Here is a 15,418-nt window from a genome sequence, read left to right on the forward strand (position 1 = left end):
AGACGATGGTCTAGCTGTATTACCTAACTCTTCTGGCTTTAAAGTTGAGAACCTAAAAAAACAAACTCATGCCTTCAAATCTATGGGGTTAAGAGTCACTGTGGAATCGCCACTAGTGATAACTGACTTCCTGGATGTGAAACTCAATTTGAATGATAGCTCTTTTATGCCTTATAAAAAGCAAAACGCAAAAATTATGTATGTTAACAAACAGTCAAGCCATCTTGAAAGTATTATAAAAGAAATTCAAAACATAATTAATCAACGCTTAAACAAACGGTCTAGTAAATAAGAAATATTTTTAAGATAAAAATGAATATGATACAATAATGAAAAAATGCGGCTACGATAACAAACTTAAATTTGAAAAACCTGAGCAACAACCTAAAACTAATCAAAAACATAAAAGATAAAGTAATTTATCTGGTACAACCCTCCTTTTAGCAATTCAGTAAAAACTAATATTGGAAGAAAATTTATAAATCTAGTCAAAAAATACTTAAATAAACAAAATCCGCTAACAAAAATTTTCAACAAACATAATATGCAAATAAGTAATTCGTGTACGGAAAATTTAGAGAGTATCATTAAGGCACACAACCAAAAAAAACTTAAATCAAAACTCAGGAATTCGGGAGTCAATGTGGTTGTGCTGGTAGCTGTAAATATAATTTGAAAGGAGCAATTGCTGTTTGGAGAACTTCGTTTACAGGGTCACAGTTCCGGCGTTGAGACGAGGTATTACATCGGCTTGTGCTCGACTCAGTTCAGATTCAAGTATGCCAATCATAAACATTTTTTAAAGGAACCATAAATGAAAGTTACACTGAGCTTTTAAAGTATGTTTGTAGCTTGAAGCGCAGCGGAATTGATTTTGAAATATTCTTAGAAGTTATGAAAAGAGCACAGCCTATAGCTGACAGCAACAGCCTGATATGTAGGCTGTGTCTAAAAGAAACAACAGCCGTTGTTTATGCACTGAAAGGTAAGATCTACCTAAACAAAATTAGCAAGTTTGTATCGTCTTGTAGACATATAGAAAAAATCGCTTTTGAAGTTTAATAAGTTTTAATATCACCTAATATTAATATTTTCAATTTTTATTCAACTCTTTATAACTAGTGATGTACCGGACCCACAATTTCGGGTCCGGCCGGACCCGGATCCGGACTTTTTTTTCAAGTTAGAATCCGGCCGGAACCGGACCCGGACTTTTTTTTCAAATTAAAATCCGGCCGGAACCGGACCCGGACTTTTTTTTCAAATTAGAATCCGGCCGGAACCGGATCCGGACTTTTTTTTCAAATTAGAGTCCGGCCGGATCCGGATATCAGACAAAAATAGCAATATCCAGCCGGACCCGGACTCGGATAGTGAGTCCGCTACATCACTAGTATAAACTAGCCTGAGTCAGAATGAGGTTTTTAAAAACTGAAAAAAAAGAACTTTAATCTAATAATAAATAGAACAGTTAGCCACAAAATTTACAAATTTAGGTGTTATTTACAATTAAAAATCTGAAATTAAGTTCTTGAACAAAATACACTAGAAAATTACCAAATATTGAAAACTGGATCAGCTCAAACTCATTAAAAATTTAGAATAAAACTAGCCTGAGTTTTTGTAAAACACTAAACTAGCCTGAGGCAGTCCAAGATTTTCTGAAATTCCCAAAAATTTTCAAACTAGCAGGGTTGCCACCGTTTAAGTCAATAAAACTAGCTAGAGTGAGTATAAACAAGCCTGAGTCAGAATGAGGTTTTTAAAAACTGAAAAAAATTACTTTAATCTAATAATCAGTAGAACAGCTAGCAAAGGTTGACAATTTGGTAGTAAAGTTGTGGACTGATTGTGGTACACTTAACTTATTAGTACTACCCATCATAATTAAATCCTAACTTAATTAATCAATACCTAACAAATACTAAATTCTAACTGAGACTACTTTCTATAATCAGACAAGGCAGTTTTGAGTGATGAATTTTTTATATAAAACACAACAAGAAATACTAGCATATACAAAATTATTAATTACTTTGGTAACACTTTAAAAACTGGAAGCTATTTAAATCTATATTAAAACACTTAAAACTATAAACTAAAAATTAAATAAAACTTTTAGTAAAGAAGAGACTGTAAAATTTTCAATAAACTATTAAACTATAAACCTGGCTTAAATATTTAAACAATTAAACACCAGTTGAAATATTCACTTTTAAAACAAAACACTACTTACAATAAGAATTCACAAAAAGTTCAAGATATTTTGTTGCTTCAAGCTGCACACTAAACTAACCAACTGCTTACATATAAACTGCCTGTCATGTTCTGATGTTTTGTTGCATCAGTATTTAGTTTGAAACATTTCGTCATATGATTCTCATTAGCTCGTACATTCAACCGTATTAACTCTTAATATTCTCTGAGCTCAACTTTAAACAATAAATAATGCAAGTATTCATTCAAAAGTTTTAAATTTTACAACATATGTAAAGAGTTGCATATCTGAAATCTTTATTTCATAGTTTAAATGTAAACAAATGTAAATTATTCACGTGTACAAAATGAGCCAATCACGGTAGGTGTTTAATTTTAACTACCGAAAATGACTCTTATTAATTTACACAGGGTTGGTTTTTGAAAAAATACTTTTCGGTATGCTCTTTTTTACTAACTAGATCCGGGTCCGGCCGGATCTCTGTTAGGATCCGGCCGGAACCGGACCCGGACTTTTTTTTCAAATTAGGATCCGGTCGGAACCGGATCCGGACTTTTTTTTCAAATTAGAATCCGGCCGGAACCGGATCCGGACTTTTTTTTCAAATTAGAGTCCGGCCGGATCCGGATATCAGACAAAAATGGCAATATCCGGCCGGACCCGGACCCGGATAGTGAGTCCGGTACATCACTATTTATAACCCTCAACTGTTACAGTGGGGTCTGATTGCACACTGTGCTGGTCAGAGACTGTATTGAGCTCAGGATTACTTTGTTGAGTGCGTCTACTAGAGCTTGCTGCCTTATCAGCCGAATGTGCACGCTTAGCGTGCTTCGTAACCAGTTTAGTGAGGCTAGTGGCTGAAAGGGTTTTAGGTTTCTTACTGGTAGTACTCATCGCTTACTGAGGTTAAAATTTCGGTTATGGTGTCAACTAAACCGTAGTTGATTTCAAATGTATTCTTGAAGTAAGATGAAACTTAATTTGTTAATTTAGTTCATAATAACTTTACTATTTATTTGAAATGTAGTATTAATTATGACTAGAAGGTAAATAAGTAGCTTAAATAAACTAATCGTAATATACCTAGGTTAAGATCTCGGTTACAGTGTCAACTAAACCGTAGTTGATTTTGAATGTAATAAACCGTAATATACCGAGGTTAAGATCTCGGTTACGGTGTCAACTAAACCGTAATCTAATATAATCTAGCCTATAAGTAAATGCTAGATATATAAGTTAAGCTTAACTAGGTTAAATTCTAGTTAGTAAACAAATACGAATTAACACTCAATGTTTATTGTACAATAGAGGAGTCTACGATCATAGAAAAGTAACTAAGTGACTCGCTAAATGAATATTAATGATATTAGCAAGAATATGAATCCATGCCCAATAACAAATAATGCTTAGTAAACAATTCAAAAGTACGTCTTAAACATAATTAAAAGTAGTGCTCGAAAACTAAACACATACACCTAGCCCTATAAAAAACACATTAACGCCAACGCAACTGCGCTACGACTCAACACCAACTACGACAACTAACCACACTTGATCTCTCTCGCGGTGATTTTTATACCGTTTTCGTGTTTTTTGCGTTTTTTATACTCTCTTCAGAACGATATGTGAAGATATCGTTATATCTTTATCTTATTTTTATCTTATTCAATTTTCTGTTTAAATTTGTAGTCACTCACTGATGTTTTATGATTTTTTGCCAGTTTATTGTCGATTGGGAAGTTAAATTTTGCACAAGCCGTTTTGCATGATTTAAACCGGTTTAAAAATTACTTCATAATGTATTTGTGCTAAAATTTTTAACTTTTATTAGAGTGTTTTGCTTTGTGCTTTATTTTGAACTTGTTTTGCATTTGAGCAGTGCATAGGCACGAAACTTGAGTTCTGCAAGTTTTTACTTATCGTAATAAACTTTTATACATATATATATATATATAAATATATATAATTTATTGAAATGGCGATTTTAAAAATTCTGGAACATATGTTTCATAAAGCTTTAATTTTTCATAAAGCTTTAATCATCAGCCAGTTAAATTCAAAATAAAAAGCACTGTACTAAACAAAGATACAAAAGTTATGCAAAAAAACAAAAAACAGTTTGACGTAATATTGTACATTACAAATAATATATATATATATATAAACCTTTCTTATTTAGTTTCTATTATCTAAAATAATTACTTTTAAATGTTTTCAAAAATCAAAACCTAAAATTTTTTAAACTGTTTAAGAATTTCTTTTTAGTTAATTTTTAAATTTCATTAACTGTTCAATGAAAAAATTGCAGTCAAAAATTTTTTTTAAGTATTTCATAAAGTTAACTATATCTCAAAAGTCAACTAACTTTTTTAATATAAAAAGCTGATTTATAATATACTTTAAGTTTTTATGTAAGACCAAATGTATTTCATAAAAATAAAACTAACCTTTTTATATCCATAAGTTTATACATATTTAAGGATTAATTTGCATTTAACGAAAAAAGATGTTTGCATGTAAAATGTTATAATTTGTTAATCACAAAGTTATGAATTTTTGATTAAAATTTTAAGGTCTAGAAATGTATTTAATAACTATATACATAATTAATTTATTTTAAGGATTAAGTTCATGAAAAAGTCAGATAGGTTTTCTGAAGAGTCAGAGTTGGGCAATGAAGTTATTCAGATTGTGCAAGATGTTCTCAACAATTCTCAATCATTTTATAGTGGTATGAGTTTTCAAGTAGTTTCCAAGTAGTTTCCATTTAAAAATCAAAGTTCGTTATAAAAAATACTTACATGATTTTGAAGCTTTAGATCAGGGGTTAGCGCAGCCTTTTACAATGAATAGGCCAAACTCAGTAAAAAAGGTCCACATTAAAAAGGAAAATCCTTTAGAAACTTATTATTGAAAAAATCGCTTAAAATTGAAAAATAATTTATATTAAGTATCATATATGTAATGAAAGAAACATTAATAGGCAGCAGTTTACTCGAAAAATAATAGTTAAATTGTATTATAAAAAAGCTTAAACTCGCTTTTACTGCATTACTTTTTTGAAATTAAAATATTCATTTGGAGCTTTTTGCTTTGTCTGCGAGCATCAGTATTCCAAACCCAGTTTTATATCCTTGTAATCACTAATTTTATTACTGGTCGAAAAAATAAGTTAGTCAGATTTAACATTATATATTGTATCTATAAGTAACCATTAAATAACATAATCTATGGTATTTATTCTTATTTTGGTAAACGCATATATATACCTTTTTAGCTTCTATTCTTTCCTAACAGTATTTTTTTTTAACGGAGCTCCGTTGAAGTGTGTTAACTTTGTAAAATAGTAAATACATTTGATAACTTATGTCTTTAAAGATTTTATTTTTATTAATTTTTATTAATACATTTTACTTCATAGATGTTTTTGATGGTGTATCACCTGAATTACAACAAAAAATGATAGTTATATGTGCAGAATCTAACTTTAATTTTATGGATCGTTGTAATTTAGTTTTGCTAGCAATAAAACGGTTTCCAAGTTCAGCTACAACTTATGGGGTGAGTTTTAAAAAATTTTACTTTCAAAGTTATAGTTATTTGTAATTAAATAAAAACGCATATATTTTAAGCGTTAACTATAAAGATCCAAATAATTAAAGTCTGTCAGAAATTCAACTACTTATTATTCAAAGAACTATTTTTGTATGCAAATACTTTATTTGACTGACAACATTTAGCTGCCTACAAATTATGAACAGCTCTACAGGGAGTTTGAAAATTAACTTACATTAAAAAACTCATGCAATGAAAAAAAGTATTAAGTTAATATACTATAACCAAAACCTATAATTATACTCAACTACTTTTTTTCTACTTTGTATACTTGAGTAATTAATGTTAAGTAAATTTTATAACTGTTTAAAATATTATCTTATGTTATGGTTTGTAGTTTTAACCTTAACTCTAAATACTTTCATTGAAAATAGTCTTTACTTTAAGAAATTATACTATTTCTGAATTCACTTTAAAGTGTTTGAATCCATTATATACTTAAGATTAAATATTTTAGATACATTTAGCTATCTTGTTTTTATTCGTAAATATGTTTTTGGAAATAAGTTATCTAATACATATAAGTTGTATAAAACAAACACTATTTTACACGTGTTTTCGTGAATAATGTTGATTTTTGCGCAAAGTTATTATATTTTACAAAATTAAAGTAGTCTGTCATAACAATGTACAAGTCGAGTTTGAGTATGGCCTGTACTTTTAATTTTTTGTTGTTGCTTTTTTATAAAAGTGTTATAAAACATTTAATAATAAGACTATTAATTTAGTAAAGTTTGATCAAAAACTTGGGTAGGTGTCAAATATGACGTTACAGCATTTAGTGTAGTATTTTCAAAATATTTTATGTAATTTTTTATTAGCAAATTTTTGTATAAGGAGTCCAAATTTGTCTTCAAAAACGATATGGAAGTCTTTTTAAAGGTATGCAGTTTTGCAGTTCAGCCTTTGATTTTCAAATTTTCATTATAAAAAAAAACATTAAAATTATTTTTTTCTGCCTTTAAAATCTTGTACCAGCGAATTCACCTAAAAATAGTCAAACTTGGTCTTAAAAAATAATAGGTTTGTTTTCTGCATGGTCTATAGTTTTGTAATTCAGTCTTTGATTATTTTTTTTTTTAATTACGTCACAAAAAGTCATTTTTTGCCCTAAAACATTCTATTAGCGAATTTTCTTATAAATAATCATAAATTGTCTTGAAAAATGGTATGAGCGTCTTCCTTAAGGTCTGTAGTTTTGTTTTGAAAATCAAATTAAGATTTCAAGATATCTTTGTTTTTTCAAAAATGACGTCACAAAAAAAGTAATTTTTCGCCTTAAGAGTTTTGCATCAGAAAATTTACTGTAAAAAGTCCAAATTAATCTTTTAAATCCGGGTTGCCAAAAAATGGAAACCTGGAGTAACCTTGAGTTTGAAAATTTAAGCAAAAAGAAAACCTGGATTTTGAGAAATTGTGAAGAAAAACCTAAAATTTCACACTTTTTTTACATGAAAGATGACACTATTTTGATTAAGTGTCAAAAATCTATCATATTCATGAGGTTTTTTTGTATCATATAGAATATTATTATTATATTATTTGTATATTATAGCATTACAGTACTACTTTAATGTAAATTTATAGTTTTAGACAGTTTTTTTTTTATATTTAAAAAAGATAAAAAATAGTACTTTTAAAAATCTTGAAGAAACTTAGAAAACCTAGACAATTTTTTCAAAAACCTTTAGCAACCCTGTTTTGAATTCAAAGTTTATAACTACTTTACAACTAATAATTGTTTATATAATCTGTATAAAAAATATACTAAATGTAGGGCAAAATTAACTAAATAAATTAAAACAACCAACAGTAGCAGATTAAAAAAAATTATTAAGATTGGTTTTCAAAAGACTCATTTTAAACCTAATTTATTCCATAGTTCTTCATTAGAATTTGTGTTTTTTTTTTTTTGAAAATGTTGTGCTGCCAAAAGTTTTTTGAATTTTTTTTCTAGTTTTTCTGAATTTCTTCCTGGTTTTTTAAAGTACAAGTTTTTTTAGTAATTTTTAATATAAAGTTTAATTTAAAGTATTAAATGGTATAAGAATATTTAAATAATATTGTAATGTTACTTTAAATATGTATTATAAAAAAAAATAGTACAATGAAAATTTATTGCATATAATCAGTTTTACATATCTAGTCTAAGTTTTGTTATTTTACATGTAAAAATTGTTTAAAATTTAAGCTTTTTCCCAGTATTTAGTGATTTTGTTCAATTTTGAGGTTTTTCTAAGTTTGTGAAATTCCAGGTTTTTTCCTAAATTTTCAAATTTCAGGTATCTCCAGATTTCTGATTTTTTTGACAACCCTGGACTGAATTGCAAAATTACAGACTTTATCATTAAAATAAAAGAGTTTTGACTCTTTTTTAATTGAATTCACTGATAACAGATTTTAAAGTTCAAAAATGACTTATTTTCAATTTTGAACAAAATAAGTAGAAAATTGTAGATCAAAAATTTAATCGCAAAACTAAAGATCTTGAGGAAGACACCCACACTATTTTTACAGATCAATTATGATTATTTATAAGAGAATTTGCTGGTACAAGATTAAAGTCGAAAATTGATTTATTTATGATGTTAAAATTGAAAAAAAATGGAAAAAAATAAAAAGTTCAAAGACTAATTTGCAAAACTTCAGACCTTGAGGAAGACGCCTATACTAATTTTTTAGACCAAGTTTGACTCTTTATCGAAGAGTTTGCTGAATAAAGTAATTTTAAGAATTTTTGTAAAAAAAAACATTTTCTTGACGTGATTTTAGCCAGTGGTCGTCAAGGTGTACACTGGTGCACACTAGTGTACACAAAACTTTTTTTGGGGTGCACGAAATTTTGAGATTACAAAAAAAATACATAGAGTTAAATTAAGTATGTAGTTAATATTGAATAAAGTACTTAAAGAATACTGAACTGGGGATTTTGTAGTAATTGCGGAGAAGTATTCAACTAATAAGTATGTCAGACAAAGCCATATAACTAAAATATCATTGTGAAAATAAGGTAAAACATTAAAAAAAGGGGTCAATTAAAAAGAGGATCAAATAAAAAATTCAGCTTCAGTTGTTAAGTGGTTTGCATGTAAATACAAACTGAGTTATGACTTTTAAGGAGAAATGCACTAATAAAAGTGTTTACGTAGTCCCACCACTAGCAGCGCTTACTGAAATTAGATTTTGTGGTGCATCGATTATATTTTTTGCAGCTTGGTGTACACAGAATATGATTAGCTTGACGACCACTGATTTAAGCTAACTTTAAGAAAAGAAAATCTTCTAAATCTTCAAGATACAACTTTTTTTCATAACTTATTATTAAATAATTTATTATTTTAAATACAGCTTCGAATTTTGGCGAATACTACATTAAATGCTTTAAAGATCAAATATGCCTGAAGCACGGGTGTTATTTTAGTCGGTCGCGTTTGCACGTGTGATATTTTTTGTATAGGACTAACTTTTGTACAGAGTCAGTTTTTTATGGAGCATTTATTATTCTGAGCTTCAGACTTGCAAAAGTGTTATTTTGCAGCACTCTCTTTTAAAAAACTAAACTAAAACTATGTAAAACAAATATTATTTAAGTATAGTTTCAACAAATTGAAATAATTCTTAGCTATGTTATCTTAAAATAAACTTAAGTAAAACTCAGTTAAAAATTAAACTACTGCTACTTTTAATTATAAACTTATGCTGAAATAAATTTACATAGGACGTAGTTAAAAGTTAAGTTAAAACTTTCTTTAAATTAAACCTAATTGGAATTCAGTTGTAAATGAAGTAAGACTTAAGTTTGACCAACTTTTGTTTGAAAATAAAATTAAGACTTACACTTGGTTTAGGAACTACATTTTTATCTATATAAGTCTTTTCAAATTAAATTTTCTATTTTAATTTTTATATTTTCTTTTTATTTAATTGAAGCCATAGGGGGGGCCCAACACTTTTTTTTCAAAAAATAACTTTGGCTTTTATATAAAAGCATTAAGAACTAACTACAAGACAGTTTTTATAGAATTCAAAAATATCATTTTTTTTGAGATATTTAATTTTTTGTAAAAAGTTTCCGATATAAACATATGGACCGAAAATTTTTAAGGGTCAATTTTCTTGGACATTTAAAAAGGTACTAAAAATATATCTCCTCCTTCATTTTTCAAGCAATCTTCTTCAAGTTTTAATAAAATATTTCTTACATTAAAACAAAAAAAATGTTACTTATGAAATTTAATAATTTTAAAAAGTAAAAATTTTATGAAAACTATTTAAAAAAGTCTTTAAAAAAAATTACTAAACATTTTTGAAGTTCAAAGTAACGTTTTTTGTTATTGTTTAAAGATTAGACTGTGAAAGTTTGAAGAAGATTGCTTGAAAAGTGTAGGAGGAGATAGATTTTAGATAAAATAGTCTATTTTCGCTGTTTTAGTTTTCTCTTTCCATAGGGAACCTATTATACGGCCCGACTTATTGAATGTTTATATCTCAAAAAATGATTCGATTTTTTTTAAAACGGTAAAATGCATATTGAAGCTTAGAAAAAATTTTATAAAATAAGATCAACTTGTAAAAAATATGGTAAACCCTCTTATGGCCTTAAAAGTTCCAAAAATCTATACTGTGTTATTAGCTTTAAAACGCAAGTTGCTTTTTATTGTGATTAGATTAAGATTTTTAAGACAATTAATTGCTTGAAGTTAAAATATATATAATAATTTCATTTGAAACATAATTACAAAATCTTATAACAGTTCAACTCAGTGTAACTTTATATTTTTAAGATTTTTTCTTGTTTCGATTTATTTGCCACTATTTTTTAAAATACTTTCTTGTCCTAACTAAAAAATGTATTTAATGTAAATCATTTTAAAAAAGGCATTAAAGACTAGAATATCTTTAACAGCTTAATCACACACTCTGGCTAGTATTATAAAGCTAAATAAAAACTTTTAATAAATTCCGGTTGACTCAATTTAACTCATCTATTTTAATTGTTTTTGAAAAACTCAAGGTATTTCAGGATAGTTCAAACTTTTTTGAATAATGTAGACTGACGCTGGCTAGTTGTAATATTTTTCCCTAAATTTTAGAATAGTTTGTATGACTCTAAACCTTTTTTTTTTCTTAAAAAAGTTCTTTAGTAAGTTAATTTATTTAAATTTTAATCTTTTATGTATTTAAGCTTTTTTAAGGTTACTTAGGGGTTAATCTTGTTTTTTACAAGTTGTAATTATACTTTAAGTTTTATAAATTGTTTGTTATTACATTTAAATAAATATTTAACGTACTTTTAGTTTAATTTCACAAAAGCATACGTCTAAAAAATAAGCTCCGTGCATAAATGTTGACCGTGAAATAATGACAACTCCTGCAAAAATAACATCCGTGAAAAATTAATGACTTGTTCTATAGTGATGCTCTAAGCATAAAGGACACTATGTACAAAAGCAACGATGCGCAAAAGTGATGTTAAAGTAGAAAATTGATTTTATAACATATTTTTAATTGAAAGTGTTCTAAGAAAATATTTTTTTTGTATTGTCAATCTTATTGTCAAAGTCTTAAAGTTTTTACAAAAGTAGATTTATACCAAATATTTATTATAGACTGAATTGATTGAAAGTTTAGTGCAAAAAGAAAAGGAAGTTATAGAATCGACCGCTTGCAATCAATACAGAAAATTTCTAGTTCGTCAGCTTCTACCAGTTTTATGTGACACAGAATTGCAGGGTGTTTCTAACAAGCAGTTTTATAAATGGATACAAAAATCTATCGAGCATTATACATGCGCTTTCACGAAGAAGCTACCTGCATTAGGTATGTAATTTAGGAAAGTTTATATTCTTTATTATTTTATATTTTGCTTTAATATTTATCTGCTTGTCTCTTTTATAAAATTTTTGTAGTCTTTAATATGATTATAATTATAGTTTTGATGAAGTTTACTTTCAAAACAACTGTAAGTATGTTTATAAAGTAAGTTTTTGTTTAATTTTTACTAACTATTAGTTTTTTAAAAGTTGTTGTAGTTTTAGACAGTTTTCTGTTTGTCTTATTACTATACAAGTATATTGTACTTTTTTTTTCAATAAAAGTGTATAAAAGACAAGTAAAGACAGTTTTATTAGCTAAAATTTATAATCCGGTGTCCAGAACTGTTGTGCTCTACTTCTTAAGAGAGGTCACTATATTTTATTTAATATAGCTATAAATTGAGTAACTGTTCAAAAAATAGGTCTTATCGTTTGCTAACAAAAGATCCTAGTGAAACAAGTTCACTAGAATATAAATAAAATCAAATTATACAGTAATCTTCCTTTATTGTACCAACCAGGGACGTAGCTAGCTCAAGAAAGTTACGAATCTGCAAACATTAAAACATCTGAAATAACTCGTGATAACGTCCTAGCGGGAACACAGCAATTTAAACTACCTCTAATGTTATTGAATTTAATCTGAATATTTCCAGTTATGTTAATACATCAAAAATGGAATGTTGAGGTACGAGTGATAACTGTATACAAGGCAATTTAATTTGCTCCACACCCCCTATGACTCTTTATGTCTTGCCACTTGTGTAAACCAAGATAACATTCATTAAACGGTAGGAATTTTTATAGGTAGTTTTATATATTGGGTACTTTCAATTGCAGCAAATTTGCAAAAAAAAAAGTACCGAATATTTTGATGACGTCATTAAATTTACTTTGGGTAGTTTTGAAGCTTAAGCTTGTAAAAAAACAAAATTGCTGTCTAAGCCTATGACAAATTCACTTTTTAAATTTTCTAAAATATAAAAATAATCATATCTGAAATAAAACAATAGAATGATACTAAACATTTCCCTATGTTAACAAAATTAGAGAAATATTTTTTGTTAACATAAAGTTACAATTTTAAATTCAAACACAAATTTAAAAAAATGATTTAAATTTTTTTTCTTATATAGTTTACTGATGAATTTAATTCATGAAAAATTTTGAACTAATTATACATGAGTTATGTACTTCAATAAAAGCTACCTTTTTATAGTTTGAAATAAAGTTAACAGGGTGGCCATCAAACCTAAATGCTTATGGGAATCTTGGAATGTTATTTAAAATCCTAGAATGACTTGAAATTTTGATCACTTATTTTGTCTAGAAAAGTAAATAAGACTTGAATTTAAAAAAATATATTAAATTTTGAAAAATTGAAAGAAGTTTCAAAAAAACTTTAGGAGCCACCTTGGGTACAGGGAGGGTGTAGATCACTTTTATTACAAGTTAATGTCACTTTATGAAATTTAATCTAAACTACAAGTATCTTTATGCAGATTTTTTATACCAAAATAAATTTTTGATATAAAACATTAAAATAGGAGAGTACAGTAGGTTTTAATTGTCATCTTTTACTATTTTTTAAATATTGAAAGGAATACTTCCTTAAATTTGAGCAGGGTTGCCAAAACACCTGGAATCCAGGAACTTGACAGTTTAAACAAAAACTGAAAAAACCTTGAAGTTTTGAAATTGAAAAAATATAGTGTTTAAAAAAAAAATCATCAAAAAATCTGTAATTTTTAAACTACTTCTACATGTGAAATAATGAAATTTTTATAAAATATGATAACTTAAAGCCATCAATAATCTATAAAAGAAAAATTTTCAAAGTCAATAGCTTAATTTGTGGTTGAATTTAAAATTGTAACTTGAACAAAAAATATCAGGTTGAAAATTATATTTCCTTAATATTGTTAACACAGTGAAATGTTTAGTATTGTTTTATTTCAGATACAATTATTTTTATGTTTAGAAAAATAAACAAAGTGAATTTATCATAGTCCTAGACAGCAAATTTATTTTTTAAAAAAGTTTAACCTTAATAACTACCCAAAGTAAAGTTAATGACATCATCAAAATATTGGGTACTTTTTCTTTGCAAAATTGAGGCAATTAAAAGTACCCATAAAAAGTTTAAAAGTCCTACCCTTCATTAAAAATAAGTATAAAAAGTCACCATTTAACTCAAAAACACTTATACTGTTTTGAAAATCAAACATTTAATGTAGTCAATAGTAACAACAAGTTATGCAAATTTTTGTAACATAAAATTGTATGATTTTGATTTTTGAAGCTACAGCTTCATTTTGAATCAATTTTGCATCGCAGCTTTTTGACAAAATAAAGCTTTAACGCCCTAAATGTTACAATTTGGATGTATTTTTTACGACACTAAAAATGCTAAAGAGTACATATATGTCAAAATTATCTCTGAGAAGTGCAAAATTAAGCATAAATAAATACTAAAAGCTAAGACAGCAGATTTGCAGAAACCTAACAAGCTACGTCCCTGGTACCAAAATATGATTCTGTGTGTTAACGAATCAACACACTTCAACTTGGTTCTGTAAAAAATAATTACTGTAATGAAAGATAATGAAAGAATAGAAGCATAGAATAAAGTAGGTGTATATATGTTTTCCTTAAAATTAAATAATTTCTACAGACTTTTACAGGTTAATAGTTAATTCTAGGTAAAATACTTAATGTTAAATCCGACACTATATAATATTTGCAACCAATAAGTCTAATTAAGTAAAGTAAATTAAAATACACAACAAATCATAATATAAACAACCACTTACATTAATGGAAAGAAATACTGATTCAAATTTATTTTATCGTTGTCAATGATTAAACAAAATACATCCAATAATTACGTCACTATATATATGAAGATTAAGGCAGCTATTTAATTTATATTATAAAGTTAGTAAATTTAGTCTTTATGTTTTTGAAAGCAGCAAAGCGCTTTCATATTAAAGTTGTTGTGTATTTTAGTTGTTGTCATTATTAAAGCTGTTGTTTTGTTGTGTATTTTAGTTTACTTTACTTAGTTTAGACTTATTAATTACAAATATTATATAGTTTTATAACAGTCGGATTTAACTTTAAGTATTTTACCTATTATTAACTATTAACATGTAAAAATCTGTAAAAATTATTTAATTTTAATTTTAAAGAAAACATATATACACCTACTTTATTCTATGCTTCTATTCTTACATTACAGTAATTGTTTTTTACATAACCCAGTTGAATAGTATTGATTCGTTAACATACAGAAGCATATGTTGTTACAATAAAGGAAGATTACTGTATAACTTGTTTTTATAAATTGAGTATTCAGTTACTAGAGTATAAAAAAAGTTAGTTTTCTTCAGGTAAATAACAAAGAAGTTAACTAGTATATTTAATTTATTACTTGCTAAAACAGTTCTTTGGTTTTATTTCTAGATGTAAAAATAATTTTACTGAAAAATATTGTTTAATTGTAATAGTTTTTATGAGTGTTTCTATCTATAGTCAATTCTGTTTCAATTAAAATTATTCAAAATATTTTTTTAAGTCTTAACGTAAAATAAATTTTGCTGAAATATTGAGATAATTTTATTACGAAGTTGCATGAATAAGTTAAGTCAAGTACTAGATAGATTTTAGTAACCTTAAGTCTATGTTTAAACCTTTAACCATAGCTAATTAATAAAGTAACATTTATACGTTTACTAAATTTGTAATAGTTTTTTTCTTTTCTTTA

The 15,418-nt window shown here is 26.8% G+C and overlaps 1 protein-coding gene across 8 annotated transcripts in view; it reads left to right on the top strand.

Annotated features, from left to right (window-relative positions):
• LOC145849819 (integrator complex subunit 10-like) overlaps window positions 1-15,418 on the top strand; it is a 47,355-nt gene that overhangs the window by 17,085 nt on the left and 14,852 nt on the right. For 4 of the 8 annotated variants that reach the window (XM_082954887.1, XM_082954890.1, XM_082954888.1 and 1 more), the window contains exons 3-5: window positions 4,843-4,952; window positions 5,643-5,782; window positions 11,446-11,656. In XM_082954887.1, the coding sequence (XP_082811013.1) occupies window positions 4,843-4,952; window positions 5,643-5,782; window positions 11,446-11,656 (461 nt within the window). Of the gene's footprint in view, window positions 1-627; window positions 986-4,842; window positions 5,001-5,642; window positions 5,783-11,445; window positions 11,657-15,418 lie in introns of those variants that run through there. The other 4 variants (XM_082954893.1, XM_082954892.1, XM_082954895.1 and 1 more) reach the window with 4 other exon arrangements.

The sequence above is a fragment of the Thalia democratica genome, chromosome 2, assembly GCF_965202585.1.
Source record: "Thalia democratica chromosome 2, ktThaDemo2.hap1.1, whole genome shotgun sequence".
Classification (NCBI taxonomy): domain Eukaryota; kingdom Metazoa; phylum Chordata; class Thaliacea; order Salpida; family Salpidae; genus Thalia; species Thalia democratica.